Source organism: Leucopleurus acutus, assembly GCF_964270905.1.
Source record: "Leucopleurus acutus genome assembly, chromosome: 9".
NCBI classification, from domain to species: domain Eukaryota; kingdom Metazoa; phylum Chordata; class Mammalia; order Artiodactyla; family Delphinidae; genus Leucopleurus; species Leucopleurus acutus.
Window position 1 is genome coordinate 34,954,599 of NC_139144.1, and position 13,853 is coordinate 34,968,451.

Genomic DNA, 13,853 nt, shown 5'->3' on the forward strand with positions numbered 1-13,853 from the left:
CAGGAGTCAGGCGAGTGGCCCTGGGGGCCGGCCCGCACCACTGTGTGTGCGTGAGGAGTCGGGCCTGAGCTGGTGACAGGAGAGCCGGTTCGGGCTTGGTACTCCGGGGGATGGTTGAGCCTCTAACCTAGGATGCCGCTGTGCTCGTGCCTCCGTCCCACTAATGCTTCCCATTTTTTCTCAGCTTACAAAAGCAGCTGGTAAAAGACAACTAAGAGAAGAACCAGCCAGCTCACCATGGAGGACTCCGACAAGACATGCCATTTGTGCCTAAGATTTCTTATGGTTGTGTTTGTATACAGAAATTCTTTGTAGATCTAAATATTTTTTTTAAAGATTGTTTGTTTATATACTTCAAAAGATTTCTCAGGAAGACGAGAGAGGAATCGACATACATGTATACGCAGGCCTGTTTATAGATTGAATTGTTAAAAGCATCTGCAGCTGATTTAAAAAACATAGTTTAGATGGGGGGGGTAGAGTTACCCCAGAGAAAACATCATCGTGTAAGCAGCTCTTGCCTTTGTTGCCTTGATCTTTTACCTCCCAAACCAGTCCCTGGAGGGCCAGCTTGTGACGGGTTACGTCCCCTTTAAGTTTACCTTATCACAAGTGACCATAGTTTAAGCTGCTCTGGGTCATTGGAAATTTATATTGAAAATGTTCCCCTAAATTACAAGGTGCAATTACCTGTAGATCTTGAGTTTTATTTTTGTTAACACTTGAACAAAAAGTGGACTGTGAGTCACATTCCGGACACTGGAGGGCTGCTGGCCAGGAGGAGCGGCTGCCTGGGGCCAGTGGCTTCTATATTTTAAGAGAACATAAAGGCTAATACTTTTTGTTTATCTACAAGAACTAGGCTCCCGCGTATATGGACCGGGAGGAGACTTCCAACCATATTGTTTTGGAGGTTCAGTGGAACGTTGATGAAAATGTGATCTATACTGTACTCTTTTTTGTGTTGCAGGAAGGCTGGGGAGAGCTAAAAATGCACAGATTTTCAGTAGGGTTCCCATCTTTTTTTCTACATTTGCTTCTTTTTGTCCCCCTTCTCTACTTTTCAGAGATGGTGTTTGTTTAAAAACAACGAATGCTAAGTTAGTTACTTAAAAGTTACATAAGCTGGACTCTGTTTTATGCCTCTCAGTAGGATAAACGACCGTGTGGGAACAAGGACATCTCCGCGGTGCTCCGGCGGGAGGAATAGAAGCCCCTCTGCAAGGGCCGTTGTTACGCCTCCAGCAGGAGGGCCACGCCTGCCAGGACCCATTTGGCCGCCTTTTCTTTGCTCTTCAACCTGAAGGTCCAGACACGGTTGGGGCCCCTCGTTTTGGTTTTGTACACAGGGCACTCGTAGGTGTGTTGGGTTTCCTGTCTGTCCGCGGGTATGGCTTTTGCAAAGATGACTGGCATTGCAGACCTTAACTCCTTGAGGTAGGCGTCCACGATGGCTCCTGACTGGCTGTCCCATCTGGCACCTACAGCATAAACCCAAGGGTTACAACCGTGCTGTATGTTGGTACTGAGCCTCTGTTTGTTGTAGGCAATAAACGTTCCGGTTTTGTCACTTCACTCCTCATCAGTGGCTTCCTTAGCGAGCTGGCCCATGACTGAGATGGGAGGGAGATGAGGGTACTTGCTGCCCAGGGGCCACGCATACACTGTAAGCAGAGACTCTTCTTGCTCCTGTGCTAATGCCTGAACTCTCTCCTGTGCACAGTAAACTAAATGATCTGAATTTAAAAGGTGTAAACCTTACTTACATGAAAACAGATTCCGTGAGAGAGAATCACAGATGCAGTAAAGCAAACTAGTTTGTCCTTCCTTTAAAGAAGTGCATCTGCGTATGCTTATGGTCAGTATAAGACGTGTCCAACTCACATTCCCTCCCCACTGCACCTTCTTTTCTTCGTCTAAGTTCAGGTCACTTGTTGTTTATACCACCTACCCCGCCTTTAAAGCACATGCCACACGTGTTCAGATGTTGAAAGTGAAAAAGGAGCATCTTGGCAGAGACTTGGAAAGCATTTCTCCAAGTGCCCTTTAAGGTAAGAGGAAGCGTTCTACAAGATAAGGTAAATGCATGGGCGAATAAACTTGGAAGCTACTGCAGAGATTCACAATATGCATTGGCATCTTACAGGCTTAGAGAGATGGTATTTTACCACAAGGGTGAAGTTAAACAGTTTTTTAGAAAGGAGAAGAAAGATTTTTGCACTGATTCAAAAGCAAAGTAAATTCAGTGTATAGGTCTTTAAGTGATAGCCATGGCCTTAAAATTTGGCTCACACTGGACACACATCCTATCTATCTTAGCATTTAAATTGTTCGAAAGCCGGAAACGAGGTAAATAACCACCAGTGTGAGTGAGTGCTGACCAATGGAATAAACAAAGGACAAATACCAACTTGAAGCTGAGTGAGAAAGGTTCACTCTTTGGGACATCTTACCTTCCATGAGGAGCCCGTGGAGGTATGCGCCTTCCCTGGGGGGGTGCCCATAATCCTCCTTCGTTTTTTTGGTAACCTCAACAGTCAAGCACATTTTATCCAGTGGCCACTCGTTTCTTCGAGCCGTGGTCTGCATGATTGCTTTGGGAGGAGGACGGACAGGAATGGGGTAGGATAAAGCCACAGACAGAAGGGTCCCGGCAGCCACCCGTCTAAGCTGAGCATCTCCCTGAGTGAGGCGTGCTTTGGGCCCACGGGGTGTTCTTGGGCATTCCACGTGGCTGCACTAGAGCAGGACCACCTCCCTGCTTTGGGGGACGGAGTTTTACTGGCACGGCTATCCCCATTTGGCTTGTGCTCTGCCGTGCCAGAGTGGAACCGACGTGAGAGACCGGGGTGAACCCCATCCCACCTCTCTCAGCTGCTCCAGTCCTGCCGGGCGTTTTGTTTCCTCTGTAGTGGCCAGCGCAGGGGGAGTGGCTGGGGTTCTGCTAGGGGGTGTGACTCTGTCAGCATCAGGGGCCGCCCTGCCCCAGCCCTTACCGGTTAAGAAGGACTGAGGGTTGAAGAAGCCAGAAAGCCACACCACAGCCGGAAGGGCGAGATCTTGTGTCCAGGTATCCAGTTCCCGACATCGCAAGAGGAGGTCATTAAACCTGGTGAGTAGAAGGTAAGAAGAAACAGACTTGCTTTTTGGTAATAAAGTTTTTCAGTAAGATTAGAGTCCGCGGGGTGAAGAGTGGTGGTAGAGAGGTCCACAACTGATAACCAGTGAAATCGTTAGCTGACGATTTGCAGAACACTGTCCCTTTAAAGGGCTAGATTATATGTCCCGGTGAGATTGGGGACAAGAAACACTGGGAAACGTGACCGAAAAATTTGCCTCCGTTTATTCAACCACTATTTTATTTAGATCCGCCCAGTGAAACGTGGTGATCTGTGTATGATCCGGGCTGACAGATGCCAACACGGAGGTACGCAGGGACACACGGGAAAGAGCACCCCCCCCCCCCCCCGTGTATCTAAGGATGGCGAGGGGAAGGTTGCCAGGAAAGGCAGGGGCAGTAAAACGTGACATTAGCCTTCCCACGTGCAGTAATTACCTGAAAGCGGGAAAGGAAAGGCTATGAAGGGAACCAACCATCTTCCATCCATCCAAAGCCTGTGGTGTGAGAAACTGCTGTTTTTACACAGGTTCTCTCATCCCGTGGGCACAGCTATTAGGCCAGGTAGGAAGTATCTAAAATTTACCTGTGAGGAAGCCAGCTCACAGAAGCTAAGGAAAAATGAACTTTCATAAAATGAGGAGATACTGAAATGTAGGTCGAAGGACTGCTAAAAACAGTAGGGAAATGGAGCACAGAGCAAAGAGCCCAGGGAAAAAGGCAGCAAAGCAAGGTCTCCAGGGTGAGGGCCACAGCAGGTAGCACTGACACTTCCTGGGACCTTGTTTCGTTCACAGTTGCCAAGGAAGCAGGGTTGAGTGAGAAATCATCCCGACAGACCACCACTTGGAGGAAACGTCTGTCTGAGATTGGGCCGTGAAGGAGGAAAGGCTTTTAAACGTTCACATTTAAACTTGGGTCACGAGGAAAATTCCTGCCAGGTTAGAACATGGCCCTGGGCCTTGCCCCATATTAAATTCTTTCAAATAGCTGGTTTTAGGGAAAACATACTCCATGCTAGATCCCACAAAGAAGAAAGGCAAAGAACAGGAAAAGCAAGGATAAAATGTTGTCACAAGAGGGTAAACACTGCAGCAACAAGTTTTTCTAAAAATGAGTGATTGTATAACAAGATTATGCATTAAACAGATAAGGTAAGAAAAAGTGAGGAAATTAAGTTGGAAAAATCGCAGAAAAGAATTACAGAAATGAAAGCACAAAGTAAGCAGCATAAGGCAGAATAGTAAAAAAAAAACCAAAAGGAAATGGAAAAAAGGAGTTAAAGAGTTAGTTAGAGTAGAAATTAGGACGAATGCTGAATGAAACAGCACACGTTTAGTAATACAGTTCTAGAAAATGTGAGTTTTCCTAAGTTACAAATTTGAATCATTATAATCAGGGACATATGTTGCAAGAAAATATGACACATAATAATCAACACTAAGATATATCTTAATGTGGACTGGAGACAGAGACTCCTCTGGACAGCCAAGAAAAAATACGAAGACTTTATATAAAGGGGAAAAAATTATGTTAGCTTCAGACACCTCCACAGCAGCATTTAAGCAGAGTAGAACGATGCCTACAAAGTCCTCTGACAACGAATGGGCTAAATTACTTTTATAACCAGCCAAACTGTTATTTGAGTATGAAGACAACTGATTATATGGCATGGAAAACCACTCGCAAATCCAATAAACAGGAAGGTATAGAGAACCCAAAAAATAAAAGTAAGAGGAATCTGAAATCAAGACTTTTAACACACTTGTTTAAACTTGAGAAAGAAAAAGGGTGGCAGTCATAAAATTACAAAACTAGGTCAGGCAAAGGATTAATCTCCAAAATTTATAAGCAGCTCATGCAGCTTAATAACAAAAAAACAAACAACCCAATCCAAAAATGGGCAGAAGATCTAAATAGACATTTCTCCAAAGAAGATATACAGACTGCCAACAAACACGTGAAAGAATGCTCAACATCATTAATCATTAGAGAAATGTAAATCAAAACTACAATGAGAGAAATGTAAATCAAAACTACAATGAGATATCATCTCACACCAGTCAGAATGGCCATCATCAAAAAATGGCCATCATCAAAAAATCTAGAAACAATAAATGCTAGAAACAATATTACTCAGCCATAAAAAGAAACGAAATTGAGCTATTTGTAATGAGGTGGATAGAGCTAGAGTCTGTCGTACAGGGTGAAGTAAGTAAGAGAGAGACAAATACCGTATGCTAACACATAGAATTTAAGAAAAAAAATGTCATGAAGAACCTAGGGGTAAGACAGGAATAATACCTACTAGAGAATGGACTTGAGGATACGGGGAGGGGGAAGGGTAAGCTGTGACAAAGCAAGAGAGTGACGTGGACATATATACACTACCAAACGTAAACTAGATAGCTAGTGGGAAGCAGCCGCATAGCACAGGGAGATCAGCTCGGTGCTTTGTGACCACCTAGAGGGGCGGGATAGGGAGGGTGGGAGGGAGGGAGACGCAAGAGGGAAGAGATATGGGAACATATGTATATATATAACTGATTCATTTTGTTGTAAAGCAGAAACTAACACACCATTGTAAAGCAATTATACTCCAATAAAGGTGTTAAGAAAAATAAATAAATAAACTAGGTCCTCCCCTCAAAATAAGCAACGTGAAACTAAAAATTCAGGGGAGAAACAGTAGGCAAGAGAACAGGAGACAATTGAAGACACAGTGAAGATCAGCCAGAACTGACAGACTCACCCGGAACACACGGGGGGACACACAGATGGAACATAAGGCGAGTTCAGGCGGGTGAAGAGAATGGCAAGGGCAATATTTGGAGAAAGAAAGGCTAAGAATTTTACAGGGTGGAAACACCTGTGGCCTCCCATTTGTAACAGCACACAGTACCAAGTAAGATGCATTTTTAAAAGACCATACCTAAATACAGCAGTAAAAATTACAGAGCATTGATTACAGAATATTAGTACATTAAGGGTCAAGAGAAAACAATTCTTAAAAGCCTCCCAGAGACAATAACTTAGCTGTGAAGGAATGACAGGTATTTATGAACAGACTCACTAGCCGCAATAAACGCCAGAAGACAATGCAGTTGTAACACTGAAGTTCTGAGAGAAAATAATCGTATCTAGAATTCTACATACAGGTAGACAGACCATTAATCGAGTGAGAGGGCAGTAAAGAGAATTCAGACACAATACCATCTACTCCCTACCACGTACACTGGAAGCCTGCCGTGTACTTCCTCCTTTAGGGCAATGAAGAGGGGATCCAGGACAGAGGAGCCCCAGGTGAGGTGTGCACAGCATCTATGCTGCCGCTGCTTGTTTCAGTGATGAGTGGCATTTTTGCATTCTATAACTGAAGGTTCCAGAGAAAATCTGATTCAAGTCATGCTTGATTCAGCAGCTCAGAGAACCTCAAGCCCAGTTTCTTTCCTTTCCTCTTTGCCTTTTTCAGTGCTGACCACGTGGCCCCAATGTGGCCTGAACTCTACTTCCTGAATTTATGCCAACTGGAAAGGGGCTCACTTTTATTTTAGGATTAAAAGTAAATAGGACCCTGTGCCAAAGGCGTAAAAGACGAGAAAGAAAAGAAAGATACAACAGAAATACAGAAGTTTTGCAAACATCTCTCAGGGAACCTCGCTTTGGTGGCTATAATGCAGCAGGGCAGTTCTTACCGTATCTATGGCTGATGGCATGGTCTCTGGATATGCTCTTTGTGGTGAGGAAAAAAAAACATAGGTGGCTGGGCTTTAAAATAAGTCATCTGACATGATTTTTGCAAGTGCACAGTAGCTGAACTATGACAACTCTCTACAGGTGACACAGTCAAATATAATGTTGTATACTTTTAACATCATTTTTCTGAATGATCTATATTCCATACCACAAGAGTTTTATAACTGCGTTTTCTCAAACATACATCAAATTCACCACAGGCCATCTTTGCAAATGACCTGGACAAAAGCATCCTAAAAACATTCCCAAGGAACAGTCTGTCAACAGCAAAAATAAGTCTTGAATCTCATGACAAAAGTTTAAATGGTTTTCCTTCTCTATTTGTCATGTATACAAATTACTTATCTATAAATCACTTATATAGAAGAATTAATACTTGGATTGTCTTGGGAGAAACATGAAATCTGTCTCAGTCGTCTGTCAAGTGGAGATATTAATACCAGTTCTACCCACATCATTTGGAGTAGGAGAGCTTATTTGGAAATCAAAGTACAGAAAAGAAAAAAAAAAGCAACAATGAACAAAGAAATCTATACGTGTTATTAAGCAAAAATAATCGCCGACTGGGGCTTCCCCGGTGGCACAGTGGTTGACAGTCTGCCTGCTGATGCAGGGGACACGGGTTCGTGCCCTGGCCCGGGAAGATCCCACATGCCGTGGAGCGGCTGGGCCCGTGAGCCATGGCCGCTGAGCCTGTGCGTCCGGAGCCTGTGCTCCGCAACGGGAGAGGCCACAACAGTGAGAGGCCCGCATACCGCAAAAAAAAAAATAATAATAATCGCCGAGTGTAAACAAAACAAAAATACTGTGGATTAAACTAAAGTTGAACTACAGTTCCAGATCAGGAGGAGCTTAAAACGTCTAAAGGAAAAAGTATTGACTTTACGTTGCGTTAGAAACACCAAAAGTGTTTATGTTACAACATCAAGAGTCTTCCTAAAATAATAGGAACTGTACAGGGATAAACATGGGATAAAGAAAACTTAAACCAACAGAAGTCAGAAAAGTTTGGAAAAGAAGCAGCTAAGAAAAATATAGAATTTAGGAAGCACAAAATAAGACGGTGGAGATAAGTCTAAAGTTATTGCTATAAAATTTAAGCGTAAATATAAATCCTTTTTTTGATTGGAAATATAAAATCTGAGTTTAGATATTCATAGCATTAACAAATCCATTGAGAGGCTTTGCTCACTCTTCCCTGCTGCGATGCTTTGCTGCCATCTGTGGCATTTCCACAGGGCACCTTCGCTAGGTTTGCACACACACACCCTGCACCCCCCCCCCCCCAAGCAAACCCCTGCGTGCCTGCGGGGGTCAGTTCCAACGTGCGGTCACTTGGAATTCTAATGGGACCTTCCAGTTTAAGGATGAGCGTAGCATTCTGGTTCGTGGAAGAAAAATTTAGGAAGGTGAGAAGAAAGAATGTCCATGTGGAAAAGCCAAGAATAGAGCCAGCCTTGTGAAACTTCTGGTGCTGACTACCAAGGCCAGGTTGTGGTTGGAGGCAACACTGGCTTTCAGGGAGCTGTGAATTTCTGTCCCTGGCTTTGTGGCACGTCACTGCGGTCACACCCCCAAATTGAAGGCAGTCTGGTTTACCGCATACCACTTTAGGAGTTCGCTGTGAAATGGCATTAGTAATCACTGGCTTCGAAAATAAGGGTATAACATGATGTGAGGGTAAACTTAAGGGTGCCTCCCATGGCCATTTAAATCTGATCCACTCAGGGAGGGAATTCTGTTCTCCACATTTTTCAGATGAAAAACTGAAACACAGAGGTCAGGTATTTTGTCCTAGATCAGATAGCTGTTCAGTGAGAAGCAGAATTCGAATCTTGCTCTGAGCCTGACCTCTAATTGATTTTTGCCTTTCACTCAAGTGGAACTGGTGGTGGTTTGCACAGTTATGGCTGAATACAATCACAAAGTACATTTTTCATGGTTCCTATGAGGCATAATTCCGAACACCAAACCAGCCGTGAGGCTGGCAATGGCCGGCAGCAGCAGGGGTGGGGCACTTACCACAGGGCCAGGCCGTAAGTAGACGGGTACGCCAGTTTGCTCCAGCTTTCTGGTACTGCATCGTGACTCAGCGCAGACTGCTGGGCTTCCATGTCAGGACACAGCGTCAGCTCCCCCTTGCAGGGAGAAAAAAGGCCACATAGTGAGTATCGTTTAATGTGAAGAAGGCTGCTCTAGTCTCACTTTTAAACTTACCTTCAATCCAAGGTCTAATTGTTGAAGTGACACCCGGATTTCCCGAAGGAGAATACTCATCCTCTCACATTCTTGGAAGCAGACAAGGACGTAGGGGCTTCTGTCTGGGTTTTTGTGCATTATCTCTGCCATGTTGAACTCTTCTGGAAGTTTCTCCAAAATGTCATCCAAGACATTCTTAACCTTAAATCATTAACAAACACAAAGATTTAGCTCCTTTCTATTTCATTTTTGGTCATGGTGAGTATATAGCCTCTATTTTTTTTTTTTTTTTTTAAGTCTAAGACTGTATCATACGACTCCCAAAGATGCTTGCTCATGAGTTTAAAAGGTGCCTACTAACTCCCAGGAGGGGGGCAGAGTGGCACCGCCAACTCCCTCAATCGGTGCAGCCCTCCCCTCCTTGACATCCCACAGTCTCGTCAGGGAGGTGCTACTATTTGTTTGTAGTTTATTTACCGTTAGCATTTAGGGAACATAAGAACTCTCATCGACTACATTTCATTTCTTTGTAAAGACATGATCAGAGGATGGAGAACCCCAATATCTGGGTAGGCCATTTTGCAATCTGCTATTTTAGAAAAGTTATTTGAAAAGTCACGTGAACCAAAGATGCCCTTTACACTTGAGTTAATTCTGGTGACTCTGCGATGCTGCCCTTGCAACCGACACATCCTAAAATTTGGGGGGCAATTTGGATCAATACTTCCAACTATCTTTTGTAGCTGTTGCCCTAAAGAAATGAAGGATTTGTTCACCGAAGACGTGCATATGTACATAGTGCTCTGATGTGGATATTTATTCCAACGATGCAGTTTTACAGAGCTGGGAAAACCAACAAATACCTAAGAAGGACAAAAGATCGGAAGATATTGCCTGTCTTCAGCCTCAGGCAGCTTTCCCTCTTTCATTTATTTCTCGCATTATTGCCTGTGGCTCTGACGGGATGCGTGCAGATTGCTTTATTAGCACCCTGGCAGGTCATTTGTCAGATCCTGAAATCTTGAGCTTATTTACAGCAGCAGTACAGAGTATGAAACACAGTGCTGTAGAGAACTTAGGTCAAAGAAAGGCTTTGGGACTCAGCTACAATCTGGTTTCCTTCACTGGCCCTTTCTAGCTGTCTGGCTTTGGGAAGTCACCTAAGCTTATCTCCAAAAGAGAGATTCCGATACTACTCAGAGCTGTTGCAGATTAAATTGGCATATTTGTAAAGCACTTTCTATAGTGCCTAGTATATAAACACCTAGTAGATGGTGGTTGGTACAACCAGTCTGCTTGTAGGAGATGCTGACGCATCTTTACCTCGTTTGCTTTGCACTTTCTGGTGTAATGATCAGCTGCCTCCCTGGAGAGATTGAAGCCCCAGAACTAGATGAAGACCTCATCCACCTCTCTGCATCTATTAATACTATAGATCTTCCCAAATGGATGGATTTTTAAATACGTTCATCTTTTTAAAAATCTAAATTCATATAGGGAAGATGTTAGTATATAGAATAAAACGTGCTGTAACAAATTCTAAAGCTTCTAAATTACAAACAAGTGTCTCAATGAATGGCCTCCTTTCAAGAAATAATTGAAAAATTTCAAGAAATAATATGGCAAGTTCCTGGGACCTCACTATAATTAGACCTGATGTTTATTGTGTTTCCACACACTGAATCCTTGATTGATAATTCTGAGAGAAACAGAGGCTAATTTATTGAGGGAAAAATAAGCTATTCAGGTTTTACATTAATGAGAAGTAAGATTTTAATCCAAAGGTAAAAAAAACTATTTGATGTCCATTTCTCATCCCCATCATTCTACGGTAATAAGAACCTTCAAAAGAAGGATAACGCCAGTCTCCCAAGAAAAGGTGAAAAAAGACACTGTAACAAAATGACAGAGCCAAAAACACACTGAATGAAAGGCAAGCCACACATGTGGAGAAGAAATTTGCAATACATACACCTAACAAAGGACGCACATCTGAAATAAAAGAGTTCTTACAAATCCGTAAGAAAAAGATTGACAACCCAGTTAGAAATTGGGCAAGCAAGTGGAACAGGTACTTCACACGAAAGTGTATCCAAACGGCCATAAGCGTATGAAAAAATGTTCAGTATTATTCCTTACCTGAGGAATGCAAAGTTAAAACCACAAAGAAATACCATGACTCCTAACAAGACCCCAAGAAGCAGGAGCAACTGGAACTCATACACACTGCTGGTGGGTGGAAGTGTGTAGGAGTGGTTGTACCACTTTGGAGAACTGGGAGTATCTACTAAAGCTGAACATTATGCCCTTTGATCCAACAATTCCACTTCTGGGTATACAGGAATGAGTATTATGAGCAGATAGCTTTGGGAGTTAACATTTGTATGCTGACAAAAGACTATACAAGAATGTGCACGGCTGTGATAGTCATTGTAATGAAAAGCTAGAAAGAACCCGAACACCCATCCCCTATAGAAGGAGCAAATTAAGAATTTTATATATATAAATAAATAATTACATAGTAAAATACTAAACAGAAATGAACCATTGGTTCATGCAGCGACATGGATGAATCTCACAATGAAATGTGGAGTGAAAGGAGCCAGACATAAATTAGTACATCCTGTAAGGCTGCATGTATTTGAAGTTTAAACACTGGGAAATCTACTCCATCTAGTCTGTGGCGACAGGTAAGGAGGGTGGGTACCTTTGGCCTGGGGTGCAGAGGGTACTGATCGGTAAGGGGCAGGGGTATCCTTCTGGAGTGCTGGAAATGTTCTGTACTTTGATCCAGGTGGTGGTTATGTGCACACAAAGGTAAAAACTTCATTAGCTGTGCACTTAGGATTAGTGTTCTTTACTGTATATACAGTATAACTCAATAGAAAAGAAAGAATGACCCTCTACCTTGTCTTCTGTGGACTGTCCCAGCTCTTCACCGCTGAGTGCATTCCTGGGCTGCATCTCCAGCAAAGCTCTGAAGAGAGTGTTGGATGTGACTGTCAGGAATTCTATTTCAGCATCTGGGTGGAGGCCATACAGTGCTGGGCTTTCCGGAGGAAGCATCTCTTCTATGTACTGGTGGTAGCCTGAATAATCCAGATTGGGTGGGGCAGCAAATCCTGGTGCCAGCATCAGTTCACCATCAACCTTCAACCACAAAGGAAAAGTCAGTTATTCCAAATCTAAGTGGACATCAATCTTCATTTCCCAAACACCTTGAGAACACTCCGGTAAGATGGTCCCAGCACAATGCTGGATCGATAGCGAGCTCTCTAAAATATCTCTTGACCCTCTTGTAATCAATCACTCTGCTCTGTGTATGGTACCACGCTGACCTCTGGGGAGGAGTCCAAGGAACACACATGAATCCCATCCTTAAGAAGACCTGGTTTGCGGTTTGCTTGGGGTAACACGATACATGCACACAAAGGGAACGGACAGGTGCTGAGCCATCTACTGTGTATTGGTCACCCTGTTGCATGCTTGAAGTCATTGATTCTCCCAGATATCCCCATTTCGCAGAGAGAAATTGAGGTTCAGAGTAACTTGCCTGGGCATATGTTTGATTTTAATCTTAATTCTGAACTCATTTTAGTATGACTTAATAGTACTTTCTGCAGTACTACTTCAAACTATTTTATGTATCATGCACGTAGATTTTGTAAACATGCATAATTGTATGTGCCTATCTTAAAAAATACGTGGGAGTGTGTGTAACTAACATGTTATAGGGCAGTATACACTAAGAGTCAAATGAGTGCTACCTCCCCGTGACTTTGAGCTTCTCAGGGCAGAGTCTGTGTAGCTCATCTCAAGATCTGTAGACCCTGGGGCAGCTGCTAGCTAGCACATACTGGTGCTCAATCCAAAGTTGCCTAATGAGTGAGCGGCTGGAGTTATCAGGCATTAATCACACCCATCCACTTCATTCAGGCCGGGGAGAAGGGTTAGACATTCCACCGGGAAGAATGCTCTCAACCAAGGCAATGCAAGCAGAAATACCAAAATGTAACTAAACAATTTATGGGCCTCAGTCTCTGACCAGCTATAAACGCAGTCAATCCAGCGCTTATACTTTTCTGGTTAACTCAGTGTAATCTCAGATTTTTTTTCCCCCTGATTGTTCTTTAGTTCCCAGGGGACCATTACACTTCTGTTTAATTTTCCCGGCCTCTCTTGCTGTGAATTCTGTCTACATGCACTTAAATGTACAGGGAATGCTAGTTTTTAAAAACCATCACCTAATGTAGCTATTTTAGGCCTACAATTTTAAAATCATTTTCTGAAAATGGGGTTTGTCTCTGTAATTGTGTATGTTCATGCTATCTGGTCCCCTCACTATCACCTGGAGACAAAGTGACTATTCATTAATTCATTCAGTCGTATGAACTGATCACCTAGTATACCCCAGTGAGCCGTGGAAGTATAAGAGATTCGTAAGACCTAGTTCCTAAGGAACTCACAGTCCAATGGAGACAAAATCAGCGCGATTTTCTACACAATCATGTCATCTGTGAGTAGCGGCAGTTCGTTCCTTCCTCCTCAAACCTGCAATCCCAGATTGCCCAGGGAGCCCATGTCCTTAGGGATGACGCTCAATTGCTCTCCTGAATTCCAAAAGGCACTTTAAATGTTAAAGTCAGAATTTCTATTTTTATTTTGTATCGGGAGAATTTTCAAGTTATCCAGTCTTTCGTATTGCCAGGAACAGAGACCTGGACCCAATAAACATGAGAAGGAGCAATGCAGACTCTCTCGTGACCAGTATCCATCAGCT

General features: G+C 43.3%; 2 protein-coding genes across 2 annotated transcripts in view; one reads left to right on the forward strand and one right to left on the reverse strand.

Moving 5' to 3' along the window:
* CDCA7L (cell division cycle associated 7 like) overlaps window positions 1-252 on the forward strand; it is a 50,675-nt gene extending 50,423 nt beyond the window's left edge. Inside the window, exon 10 of the mRNA XM_082846376.1 lies at window positions 185-252. Coding sequence (XP_082702502.1) covers window positions 185-215 — 31 coding nt within the window. The 3' untranslated portion in view covers window positions 216-252. The remainder of the gene's footprint in view (window positions 1-184) is intronic.
* Window positions 253-1,207: 955 nt separating this feature from the next.
* The window catches only part of DNAH11 (dynein axonemal heavy chain 11), a 324,062-nt gene continuing 311,416 nt past the window's right edge, over window positions 1,208-13,853 (reverse strand). The window contains 6 exon segments of the mRNA XM_082845873.1: window positions 1,208-1,481; window positions 2,454-2,594; window positions 2,997-3,109; window positions 8,897-9,012; window positions 9,092-9,274; window positions 11,981-12,223. Coding sequence (XP_082701999.1) covers window positions 1,234-1,481; window positions 2,454-2,594; window positions 2,997-3,109; window positions 8,897-9,012; window positions 9,092-9,274; window positions 11,981-12,223 — 1,044 coding nt within the window. The 3' untranslated portion in view covers window positions 1,208-1,233.